Source organism: Mastomys coucha, unplaced genomic scaffold (assembly GCF_008632895.1).
Source record: "Mastomys coucha isolate ucsf_1 unplaced genomic scaffold, UCSF_Mcou_1 pScaffold16, whole genome shotgun sequence".
Classification (NCBI taxonomy): Eukaryota; Metazoa; Chordata; class Mammalia; order Rodentia; family Muridae; genus Mastomys; species Mastomys coucha.
The window spans coordinates 107,120,235-107,133,608 of NW_022196898.1; the positions used below are offsets into that span (position 1 = coordinate 107,120,235).

The 13,374-nt window shown below is 35.1% G+C and overlaps 1 protein-coding gene across 3 annotated transcripts in view; it reads left to right on the top strand.

Moving 5' to 3' along the window:
* Depdc1 (DEP domain containing 1) overlaps positions 1 to 13,374 on the top strand; it is a 35,709-nt gene that overhangs the window by 18,221 nt on the left and 4,114 nt on the right. Inside the window, exons 5-9 of one of the 3 annotated variants that reach the window (XM_031375995.1) lie at positions 1,134 to 1,264; positions 2,223 to 2,270; positions 8,864 to 9,004; positions 10,555 to 11,385; positions 11,803 to 11,975. In XM_031375995.1, coding sequence (XP_031231855.1) covers positions 1,134 to 1,264; positions 2,223 to 2,270; positions 8,864 to 9,004; positions 10,555 to 11,385; positions 11,803 to 11,975 — 1,324 coding nt within the window. The remainder of the gene's footprint in view (positions 1 to 1,133; positions 1,265 to 2,222; positions 2,271 to 8,863; positions 9,005 to 10,554; positions 11,386 to 11,802; positions 11,976 to 13,374) is intronic. The other 2 variants (XM_031375996.1, XM_031375997.1) reach the window with 2 other exon arrangements.

Consider the following 13,374-nt stretch of genomic DNA (forward strand, 5'->3'; position numbering starts at 1 on the left):
TTCTATCTTTTGTATTCTGTTAGTGATGCTTGCATCTATGTTTCCTGACTTCTTACCTAAGATTTCTACTTCTAGAGTTGTCTCTTTTTGTGATTTCTTTATTGTTTCGACTTCCATTTTTAGTCCTGGATGGTTTTTACTCAATTCCTTCACCTGTTTGTTTGTGTTTTCCTGCAATTCTTTCAGGGATTTTTGAGTTTGCTCTTTAAGTGCTTCTACTTGTTTCCTTGTGATCTCCTGTAATTCTTTATGGGATTTTTTTGTTTCCTCTTTAAGGGCTTGTACCTCTTTACCTGTATTCTCCTGTATTTCTTTAAGGGAGTTATTCATGTCCTTCTTAAGTTCCTCTATCAGCAATGTGAGATATGATTTTAGATCCAATTCTTGCTTTTTTGGTGTTCTGGGATATGCAGGACCTGCTGCAGTGGGAGTACTAGGTTCTGATGAAGCCATGTAGTCTTGGTTTCTGTTGGTAGGATTCTTGCGTTTGCCTTTCGCCATCTCTTGCTTTTTGGTGTTAGATGTTCTTAGTGTCTTGGACTAGAGCTTGTCGTGTCTTTGCCACCCTGCGGCTCCCCTGGGACTTGTGCGGTCTGTGCCTCCTGGCTGACTGTCTCAGAAACTCACCGGAGAGAAAATGGCGGCTCTTTCCCGGGTCTCTGGCTTAAGGCGTTCACTGGAGGTAGGCCCTCCACTTGCAGGGAAGGGGCAGAGAAGGACACTGATCCTCGTCTGTCACTCAGAAGCTGAGAGGATCTTGCCTCTGCCACCCTGAGGCTCCCCTGGGACTCATGGGGCCTGTGCCTCCTGGCTGGCTGCTCTGGTCTCAGAAACTCACTGGAGAGAAAATGGCGGCTCTCTTCGGAGTCCGCATGTATGGTTTTTAATAATTGCTTTTGGTACAGTTCTAGTACAGTATAAAGAAAGAAGTTATAAAGTTATCACTGTAGTTTGAGGTTTTTATTGCATTCCTCTGAATTTTGTTGAGTAAGTATGTATGTAAAAGTAAATAGTAAATATAATCCTTGAATTGTTTTAAGAGAAAAATAAAGTACTCTATGGCTTTGTTTGTTGCAAGTCATGTTCTATTCCTCTTATTTTATAAAGGAAAAAAATGTTTATACTCTTTTTAGCCTGCAAACCATTTTAAGTTTGCCATCCATAGAAGAACTCATAAACCCAAACCAAGTAATTCCTCAATATATAATGTACAACATGACCAACACAAGCAAGCATGGAGTGGTCATACTACAAGATAAATCAGGTAAGTGTTTAGAAAAGAATTTGGAATCTTTTCAAACCTAGTAACCAAAGGTGCATTTATAGGTTAGTGTAGAGATCTAGATATAAAAGTAGAACACTTTCTGAGGGCACATTCATTTGGTAATAATGATGGAATTTTGGAAGTAAATGTTATTTATGCTATCACAAAAAAATTATTTAGTTGCTAAAATGAATTAATATATGGCTTTAAAAATATGACAGTTATAAGCATCCAAAATGTAGACAATGAAAACTATTGTTAACAATACTTGTCTTGAGTTACCTACAATGTGCCAGATATTTTGCTACAGATTTAGTGATGAACAAGCTGGATGTGATGCCAACTTAAATATTTGAAGCACACCTCAATGTAAGAGTATCCTGATATTCAGACATAGTTAATTTCAGTTATAAGAGTCACCTAAATCAGTAATGCTCATGTAGAATAGCAATAGAACTAAAGTGGAACTAAAGAGAAGTAGTAGAATAGACAAAGATGAGATTTAGTTTATATCTCAACAAACCCTTCCTAGATAATTCTTGATTTTGAGTAGCTACTTCTTTTAAATATTATAGATAGAATCAAACTCAAGATCTTTATATATATATTTTTGTTTGTTTGTTTTTTTGTTTTTTTTGTTTTTTCAAGACAGGGTTTCTCTGTATAGCTCTGGCTGTCCTGGAAGTCACTCTGTAGACCAGGCTGTCCTGGAACTCAGAAATCCACCTGTCTCTGCCTTCCAAGTGCTGGGATTAAAGGCGTGCACCACCACTGCCCGGCCCTACATTTTTAATTTTTGTATTTTAAGGTATTGATTTATCCTGGGCCAATAGATAACTAAGCTGGTAAGAGCCCTTATTGCTAAACAAAATATATATTCTAAAAATAAAACAAAATAAAATACACTATCATAAAAATGGTATGCCTTAATATACATTCTTTGCATTTTTTTATCTAGACGATCTTCCACACTGGGTTTTATCTGCTATGAAGTGCCTAGCAAATTGTAAGTTAAAGCAAACCACAAGTTTGTGTGTGTGTGTATGTGTGTGTATGTGTGTATGTATGTGTGTGTGTGTGAATTTGTCCATTGATCTGTCTGTGTGTTCTATTAATAGTGTTTAAGAAGATTGAAATTTATTGTAAGCTCTTTCTTTTCTATGCAGAAAGTTATTTTGTGATTAGAATCTTTCACTTATGGTTCAGTTTAAATAAATCATCAACTCATAGGCTCATAGGATTTGGAAGAGTCTTAGGTAAAATCTAAACTGCAGTAATTGCCACAATGTGGCCCAAAGGCTTAAAGGTGGCAATTTAGAAGCAAAATAGCATATGCATAAAAGAGGTTAAATCAGAAATAAAGTTGCACTCAGCTCATATTTGTCCTTTTCATGATAGATTACTTCATAGAATATATTTATAGAAAAAGCTATGTTAGTAATATATAAACCAGGTTTTAGCATTTTATTGCTCAGCCTTTGTTGTAGTATTTACTCTCAAATCGGGATTTCTACCCCATCTTAAATCATTCAGTTCCCAGATAAAAGGCACATAATTGTTATATTTATTATAAGCCTTTATCAGAATTAAAGCTGGGCCAATATCTACCCACCATACTACTATGTCCACTTCCCTATCAATAATTCCAAGTTATAACTTGCTGTGTTCCATCTGGGCTCCCCTTAATTCCTGTTCGTCAGCCCTCATGGCCATGTTTTTATAGCTCACCTATCCCATAGCATCTCTCCGCTCTCCACCTATCCCATGGCATCTCTCCGCTCTCCACTTTCTATACTCCCTCTTAACTCCTGGTGGTCTCCTACCCTTCAGCCTGGAATCTAAACCTGGCTGACCTCCCTTCTGTCCAGGTATAGGCTGTAGGCATCTTTATACAGCCAGTAGTTTTAAGTTAAGGTCACATAGCATTACTTTGTGTACACACAGATTCTGTCATCCCTGGGAACAACCAGGCCTTGAGGGCCTAGTATTCAGCATTACAATACGTAGCAAAAGACCAAATCACAACAAACCTTTTTCTTAGTAATCAGTGATATTTGGTTTTTATAATGTAAACCTCTGGTTGAAGTACAAAAATCTTACTGTTTTCAAAATATATTTTAAAAATTCACAGATATATGCTTTTAAGCTATCAAAAGTTAAAATGTATCTTAAAATATTTAATGATAGGTATCATTTTCCAGTTATTATAAAGTTAGTATTGCTGAAATTTTAATGGGATTGAATGTTGAAGATCATACTCCTTATTGTATGTCAAAATGACAGAATAGCAAAATAAATAGCCATTATGTAATAAGTTGTAGAAACATTTTATTCATGGAATTAAGATGAAGTTCCAAGTTTAACCACAGACTTCTGAATATCTTTTTCTATAGTCCCTGTCCAACTGTCTTGTTCTCTTATGATTCATGGTTAACAACACAGATAAGCATACTCACAGAAATTTATCTGTCCATTTTTAGCGATTTGTATTTTCTCCTTGTACAAAGATCAAGTCCAAATGGATCAAAGACCTCCACATAAAACCAGATACACTGAAGCTAATAGAAAAAAAAAGTGGAGAAATAGTCTTAAGAATACTAGGAGAGGCCCTTGGCCTTGTGAAGGTTCTATGTCCCAGTGTAGGGGAATGCCAGGGCCAGTAAGCAAGAGAGGGTAGGTGGTGAACAAGGAGAGGGGGGAGGGAACAGGGGTTTGTTTTTGTTTTTTGTTTATTTTATTTTTTTATTTTATTTTATTTTTTTCAGAGGGGAACCTGGGAAAGGAGATATTGTATGACATATAAATAAAGAAAACATCTAATAAAAAAAATACTATCCACAACTTTTTTCTAAAGTTGAAAAATCAAAATGTTCAGAACCTTCTGTTAATTCAATGGACCTAGAACTCAGTCCTAAATTATCTAACTATAAATTCTTTGGTTTTGTTTCTAGTGAATCTATGTTTTCTATTTTAGAAAACTTACTGTTCTATATATTAAAGGTGATTGAGGCCAGTGTCATCTACACAGTGAGTTCTAGGATAGCCATAGCTACAAAATAAAATTGTTATGAAAAGAACAAAACAAACAAACAAAAGTAGAAGTTAGGTCTGTTTCCTCCTAGCCCTATGCCCTCAAATATAAGACTCAGACTCAAAATATATTTACAAATCATATAGCTAGGCTCTTCTCTAACTAGATTATAACTTCATAGAACCCATTTTTTCTGATCTACTACATTCTGCCTTGTGGCTTAGGTATCATGTGTCTGCCTCATCACATCTTCCCAGGCAAATCTCCCACCTGGCACCAACCCAGAATACCTTCTACATCACAGATGGCTCACCTTCTATTTCCTGCTTACATTATAGGCCATTAGATTTTTATTGACAGGGTTCCATATAGGCAGAAGATATTCTTTCTACAAAGAATATTTCTTATGTCTGTTTTAGAGAAATACTAAGTTAGGTCTGTATAAAAATAAATATTAGCTTTTAAATTATTATGTATGTATATGATTTGCTTTTTCTTTAATCACTTTGCAATGTGTATGTTTACACATATAAAGCCATACAAAAATTTGGAGGCAGAAAACCAAAAAACACTTTGTTTTAGGATAAAGGATATTTGATAATAATGGCTGTAAAACCTGAATGGATACTTTATTCACTTGGGAGATGTCCCCAAGACTCCCAAGTGGTTGAATCTTTTTTCTTTTTTTACATTTTTTATTTAGTTGGGAGATGTACCCAAGACTTCCAAGTGGTTTAATCTTTTTTTTTATAAACCATGTCCTTGAAGATTGTTATAAGGAAGAGTCCCAAGTGATAGTTTAGAGACCACTAAATTAGAGAGTAAAGAGCAAGTAATTCTAAAGGTGTAAGTTTCTAACTGTCCCTTGATGGATTCTCGACTGTGTATAGAAGTTTCTGTTTATAATAAATCAAAAGTGTTTAATTAATAATCATGGTTATTTCAATAGTAGTATTAAGTCTAAAACTTAACTGGCAAAATATTAAAATCATTTAAAAATTTTAAAGAAGTGAATAAGCAAAAAAAAATAAAATTTTAAAAAATTGAGCATATAATAAAAGCTTAGAACAACATCTTATGGTAGTGAATTTACATGCAAACAATTTCATTTAGCTTTCTTGATATGCTCATGTAACTGCTTTTTCTACTAATTAATGCATTAAAATTTATTCGTAAAAGTATTGACATACAGACAATGATTTAGAAGTTTTTGTTATCATTCAAGTATTCTTGTCTTCACAAAATAAATTGCAACAAAATATCATTAAAATAATTGATGCTTTTAAAATAAACCATATTTTACCATACATATTGCTTTGTATACAATTTTTCATATATTAAAATAATATTAAAACAAAATACTAGTCAGAGGCTGCTTACAGTGAAAGGATGAAAAATGAGGCTAGAGATGGCTTGGAGGTTAAGAGCACTGGCAGCTCCTCTAAAGGAGACAGGTTCACTTCCCAACACCCACATGGTAGCTGACAACTGTGTGTAACTCTAGTTCCAGGGGTCTATGACACCAGGTATGCATGTGGTGCACATATATATGCATATAGGCAAAATACTCATACACATAAAATAAATAAATCTATAAAAAGAGAACAAGAGATATATGAATTGATAAGTTGCATATATTGTAACATGAATTCTTGTTAAGCATAGCTCCTTCATGAAATATAAGTTTAAACTTAAGCATCCTTTTTGAAACTGCCCACATTCATGAACTGGGTTCTCTCCCGTAGTAAGCTTTAGATAGGGACGAAGCCAATTGATATCACCTAATAATTTTTGAAAATCATTTAAGGTTTTTAATCTGTCTCTACGAATAATTATCTTTTGGGGAATAATAGATTGATCCATGAGTGTAAATCCTAAATAATTATACGGATGCTGAGTTCGCACTTTTTCTGGAGCTATCTGCAGTCCTTGTTCAGCTAAGGCAATTTGTAAGTCTCTAAAACATAAAAGTACATCCTGAGGATTTTTTCCTGCTAATAGGACATCATCTGTGTAATGGGCAATATATATCATTGGCCATTTTTTCCTTATAGGATCAATGACTTGTGCCACAAATTTTTGACATAACATAGGACTATTAGCCATGCCCTGAGGAAGGACTGTCCATTGATATCTTTTCATAGGTTCTTTAAAATTAACAGAACACTAAAAGCAAATCTCTCACAATCCTCAGGGTGCAAAGGAATTGTAAAGAAACAGTCTTAAATCTATAACTATTTTATAATACCCTTTTAGAATTGCCATTGGAGATGGAAGTCCAATTTGCAATGCTCCCATAACTACCATTGTTTTATTTACCTTTCTTAGATCTTTCAAGATCTTAGATCTTGCAGTCTCCATTTACCTGATTTTTTTTCTTGATGACAAATATTGGCATATTCCATGGGGAATTGGATTCCCTCAGATGTCCTGCTTCCAATTGCTCCTGCACTAGCAAAGAAGCAGCATCTATCTTTTCTTGACATAAAGGTCACTGATCAACCCAAACTAGAATATTATTAATCCACTGGATTTTATCTGCATGGGGCGCAGGCAAGATAGTGGCCATCACGGAAAATGCTTTGAACCTTTACTATTAGGATGAGGCTTAGGGCCTCCAGATGTTCTAATGTCCTGATCTGGCCTCTGCTTATTAGCTATTTCACTAGGGCTTCACTAGACAAGACCCATTTGTTACAACAGATCTCTTCCCCACAGAGTAACAGACAGATTTGACATAACATAGGCTGAATTTGTCCTGAATTACCTTCCTCATCTCTCCAGGTTAGAAGCTTAGAGCTTCGTTTTGGGTTATTAGCATAACCAATTCCTTGGAGATGAGTTATTGTCTCAGACAAAGCCCAGGTTGAGGGCCAGTCTCGTCCTCTAATGATAGTCACATCAGCTCCAGTATCTATTAAACCTTCAAAACTTTTTCCTTCAATAATTAATTTAAGATTAGGTCTTTTGCTAGTGATAGATTGTACTCAGTATAAATCAGAAGAACCAAAACAACTCTGTCTTCTCTCATTTTTAACAAAATTAGAAGGCATTGTATACAGAGAGATTAAATTCTCTGTTTAGCAATTCTCTGATTAGAAGGTACTGTGATAACACCACGAGGTGAAGCAGCCATAATCTTAACCTCCCCCTGATAATCACCACCAATAGCACCTGGATAAATCTGCAATCTTTTCACAATTGAGCTACTTAGTGCCTGACTGCTGCCTGTTTGTGGCCCCTGATTTCTTAGGGCAACAATATTTAAAATGATTCATACTTCCACATTTAAAACATCCTTTATTCTCCTGTCTTTGCGTCAGGATCTCTTGATCCGTAGTTCCCTGCAATGCAGCTGCCATTGCCAGTTCTTGGTTATAAGAAGGTCCAATATCTGCACAAAGGCGAATATATCCAAATAAATCCATCCTACCCTTGTGTGGCTGAATAGCAGCTTTACACACTGCATTAGGATTCTCATAAGCTAATTGTGTAATAAACGGACTATCTGTATGAGATTCCCCAAGGACTCTGCTCGCAGTTTGCTATAACCTGGCTACAAAATTTTGAAAAAGCTCCCTGAACTCTCTGATTTCTGTGAGCTCAATTCGCTTTCTGACACTCTATCTCTCTCCTCTATGATCTCCTTCACGAGTGCCCAAAGGCGGAGAGTGAATATCTCTGCCTGATTATTCCTCAGAGCTCTTCCAATTTTTTTCCCATGTGATTTCATTTAAATTACTTACTTCTTGGATCCATGGACAAGATTCTCTCATCTGAGACACCTTTCAATGCATCTTTTTCCACCCTGACTCCCCTTGCCTGAAGCAACTTATTTACACTCTGTATCGCTCGCTGCTTTTGACTCATTCGAACCCATTTTTACTGTCACACCATCTAAGTGAATTTAATGCCCAACCCAACCTAGCACTGTACCCTTCTTGCACACACGGCAACACTTCTACAATATGAAAATAAGGTTAGTGCTAGCATCAAAATTGCCTACCATGCAGAATGGTGTACGACCTTTTATCCTTACCTTTTGACAGTGTGTCCTTTATAAATCCCCCGTGTCTGAGTCCACGATTTCAGGTGCCATCTGAAACTGCCCACAGTTTCATGAACTGGGTTCTTTCAGGAGAAGGACCAAAGGACTTGAAATAGAGGGTTCAAAATGTAAAGAGAAATCATGAAGCCAACTTGCATCCCAATCAAGGCTTCGCTTTACTTAGAATAAGCCAGGGTTTTTATAGTCACAGAAGAAACCGAAACCAAATCTCTAGATTACATGATATTTGCATACTGCAAAAAAAAGATTCAGGTGCCAAAGTCCCCAAGTTCAGAAGATCTTCTGGCGGTGGGCAGGTACATGTACTTTGGTGGTGGGTGTGCTCAGGTGGCTTCTTCAAAGACTAATGGACAGTCCACAGAGAGCCTCTGTCTTAGCTCCCCAGGTGGTAGCCTCCAAGCAGAGACTGCCAGAAATACGATGGCTGAGGGGAAGGGGGAGGTAACACTTTTAATTGCATTTAAATTGAAATTTATTTCTTTTGCCTTCTGCTTCTTAGGGCCAAGAAGTAATGCCACTAATAACCTAACTTATGTTGGATTTGAACGCGATGTATTCAAAACAATTGCAGATTATTTTCTAGATCTCCCTGAACCTCTACTTACATTTGAATATTATGAATTATTTGTGAACATTTTGGGTATGTGTGAATTTTACTTAATATTTAAATTTATTCTATCAAAGTCTTTAAGTTTTTTTAAAGTTAAAAGTCTAAAAACATAGTAAATATGAAGTTGGTAGGATATAAATTATTTCAGATTTTAATAATACTATAGTTATACCAAATCAAATGGTTCAAACATGCTTTAACACCACTTGCCCTAAAATCAACTGTCATATAGTTCTATGTAGTTCTGACACAGCTCCCTAGAGTTAGCCCAAATCTTACAGGAGAAAGGCTCATATCCACAAATTTACCCTTACCTCTGGTGCTGGCAACAAATAAGCTCCCTTTGCTCCCTACACTTATGCTCAGCTACCTACCAATTAAAAGGTCCCCTTGAACTCCTTTATAATTTAGTAGTTCACTCACAAGACCCTGGAAAGTAATTATGTTTGTTACTTTGCTTTAAGAAGGATAGAATTCAGGAACAAAGAGAAGAGATACACATGGAAGAGAGTAGGGGTGAAACAGAGCCTCTATAACCTCTCAGGAAAGACACCCTGAACATCTGTGAGTGTTCATCAACCCAGAGCTACATTAACTTCATTGTTTCAGAATTTTAAGTAGCTTTTATTAGCTAGGTATAATTGTGTAGTTGAGTAAGATTTTTGTTGTTGTTGTTGTTTTTTGTTTTTGTTTTCTTGATATTAATCTCTATCTCCATCTCCCTTCCCTTGAGGCTGTAGGCAATACAGATATGTGACTAGCCATGAGTGACATGAGCACAAACCCATGTATTTTGCAATAGCTCCTCTTGAATAACAAGATTTATCACTCAGAAAATTCAAAGATTTTAGTAGTTCTATGCCGGTAACCAAGAAGAGATACCAAGTATAGATATAGTAGTCTTCATGTGCTGTTTTGCCTACATGCATAATTCAACTAATCCATAATCAAAAATATTTACATTTTAATGTAGTTACTACATAGAACTACAGGGTGTTTTTTGTTGTTTTTTGTCATTATTCTCTAAACAATAAATGTATACATAATGCTTACCTTGTGTTATATGAATAACAGAGAATATTTAAAATAAATGCTTAAGTTATATGTATGTTCATGGTACACCATTTTAGATAAGAGACACAAATTTTCAGATTTTGTCCATGGGCATCTTTGGAACCAGTCTTTCCATAAACACTGAGATGACTATATGTGTGCTGTGTGCTGTGTGCTGTTATATATACAGTTTTTTGTATAATTAAAGGCTTTCAAGTACTTGTAAAAGTAAAAACAAATATTTTTAAGTGTGTTCTGATGCGATCCTTCTGATTATGTTGCTAAATTAACTTTTAAATGATTTATATCACAAATGGAAACACTACTAGTCAGTCTTGCATGTTTATGACTGAATGTTGCATGTGTTCTATTGAGATGGCTTCTAAATTAAGCAACTGCTATGCGTTCTCTACTAACAGTATATATTATTATAGTGATGCTTTTTTAAAAAACTTTACTTTGTTTCTGTTTTATTTTTGTCCACTGTCTTGCAGTTGTATCTTAATTTTCGTTTCATTTTCTGGTAGTTGTTTGTGGCTACATCACAGTTTCAGATAGAACAAATGGAATACATAAAATCCAAGATGATCCACGATCTTCAAAACTCCATGATTTAAGCAATTTGAATTCCTTCAAATCAACTGAGTGTCTTCTTCTCAGTCTGCTTTACAAAGACAAAAGCAATGAAGAGTTGGATTCTACTAAGAGACTACAAAGAAATGATCAAGGATTTCAAGAAAAATGTGCCAAGAAAATGCAGCTAGTTAACTTAAGAAACAGAAGAGCTAGTGCTAATGACATAATGGGAGGAAGCTGTCATAATTTAATAGGTTTAAGTAATACAAATGCCCTGTCCTCTAACATCAAACCAAGGTGTTCTTCTTTGGAAGGAATTGTAGATATGCCAGTGAATTCATGTGAAAAGAAGTCCAGTATCTTCTACCAGTCTGTTCTGAACATAGAAGAACAAAATAGTAAGCAATCATTAGTGTCTGCACCCAAACAGAAATTCCTATTTAATCTTCACTCAGAGGAAAATGCTGAGCAGCCACACTGTGTTGTTTTTAAAAGAACCTCTGCTTTGACTGTTCAAGACCAAGAAAAGTTATGTAATGGAAAGTATAATTCAAAACAGCTTTGTAGATCTCAGAGTCTACTTTTAAGAAGTAGTACAAGACAGACTAGGTATATCAATAAACCAGTGGCTGAAATTATAATGAAACCAAGTGTTGGACAAGGCAGTACAAGTGAGCTCGAAGAGTCTAGTACCACAATCAATAAAAGACTGTGCAAAAGTACCATAGAACTTTCAGAGAATTCTTTACCTGCAGCTGCTTCTTTGTTGACTGGCACACAAAGTAAGGCTGTTTTTGGTGCATGCGATGTTAACTTTTAATGTTTACTAACTCAGCTTTCTATTCCTGGCTTTTCTTCTCTGAAATTACTTTGTTCTTTCCTTGAGAAGAAATTATTGTAAAACACTTTGGTCATGGCATAACCAACATTTATTCTATACTACTTAAAGCACTTAATTTCTTTTCCTTTAATTTCACTTAATCTGTATCACTATATTTTATAAGTGAAGGACTTCAATACTTAGAAAGAAGTTGCAAGACAAGTTTTTATCTTGCTATATTTTAAAGTAATGTAGAAATTTATAACCATAATTGAAAGAAGAGTATTATATTATCCTTGTTATTAAACTGTATTCTATTAATTTGAAACCTATTATCATTGATGATTTTTTTCGGGGTGGGGGTTACTTTGCCTTCTAGGTTTGCTGCAACCTCATTTAGAGAGGGTTGCCATCAATGCTCTACAATTATGTTGTTTGTTACTTCCCCCACCAAATCGTAGAAAGCTTCAACTCTTAATGCGCATGATTTCTCGAATGAGTCAAAATGTTGATATGCCCAAACTTCATGAAGAAATAGGTACAAGATCATTGGTAAGTTGAATTTTTAAGTATAATTTTTATTTATTAATTGATCAAGAATTTCATAAATGTATACATTGTATTTTGACCATATTCACCCCTCCTTACCTCTCTTCCCAACTTCATATCCTTATTTTTAAATAAATCATTAAACTCAATTAATGTTGCCTGTATATACATGGAGATAGGGCCATCACTGGAGAATCATTGCTCTAGCTGGGGCCACACCCCTAAAGTAGACTGACTTGCCCTCCCCTAATAACCATCAGCTGTCAGTAGTTACTTGGCTATGGATAGGGGTTTGTAAATCCTTCCACCTCCATACTGGAATGTTGATTGATTTGATCTTATGCAGGTCTTGTGCAGGCAACCATTTTTGTGAGTTCATGAGTTCATTGGTCCTGTCATATCCAGAAGACCCTGTTTCATTCAAGTTCTCCCTGATCTCTGCATCTTCTATAATGTTCTCTGAATCTTGTGTGTGTGTGTGTGTGTGTGTGTGTGTGTGTGTGTGTCTGACTGTCTAGTGTTGTTTCTTATAATGAAAAAGTAAGCCATAAAACTAAAAGAAGACCAAGTTATTTGAAAGTGCTACTTAAGTGATATTTCTACCTTATAATGCTTGAATTAGAAAATCCTTCAATAATAAAATATTTTAAAAATAATTTTAAAGAAAACAAAGCAATCTCAGGAAAGCATAGCCATGTATACAAAGCACAAAATAGAGTTTAATAATTTCATAATGGTAAACTATTCTACAAGGCTACATTCTTAGTTTTTATTTGTTTTGTATGATTGGTCAGTTCATTGTTTTATTTTATGCCAAATATTTGGATTAAAAAGTTGGTTAAATTTTAAAACATAAGAAAAACAGACCCTAAAAACTTGACCTCTTGTAGCAGAAAATAGTGTTACACAAATTGGTTGTGCTTAGGCTCCTATACTTTCACCTTTTATTAATCTTAGCAGAAGACTCTGTATTCTTACTCATTTTGCACACCTCACAGTGACTGATTTGGTCAGTCAAACTAAAATATATCATCTTATATTAGGTCTGTCTGATTGGGAGGGAAGAGGATTTGTAGATACTGTTAAAACCTGAGAGCACTATAACCATGAAGTAGAGAGTGAGGAAATAATCAATGAATAATCTGTCAAAGTGTTTCAGAGAATATGGCAGTGGGAAAATTGAATCTGATGAGCTATGTCAATAAGTCAAGAACAAGAAGTAGTGGAAAACAAAACAAACAAAAAAAAAAAAAAAAAAAAAAAAAAAAAAAAGAATTGTTACCAAGCAATTCCAGATTCAGGCTCCTTGGAGAATGAGGATAGAGGGATTTATATGCAGATATTAATGGGAAATGAATTTTTTAAATTCTCATTCTCTCTGTCTCTGTCTGTCTGTCTGTCT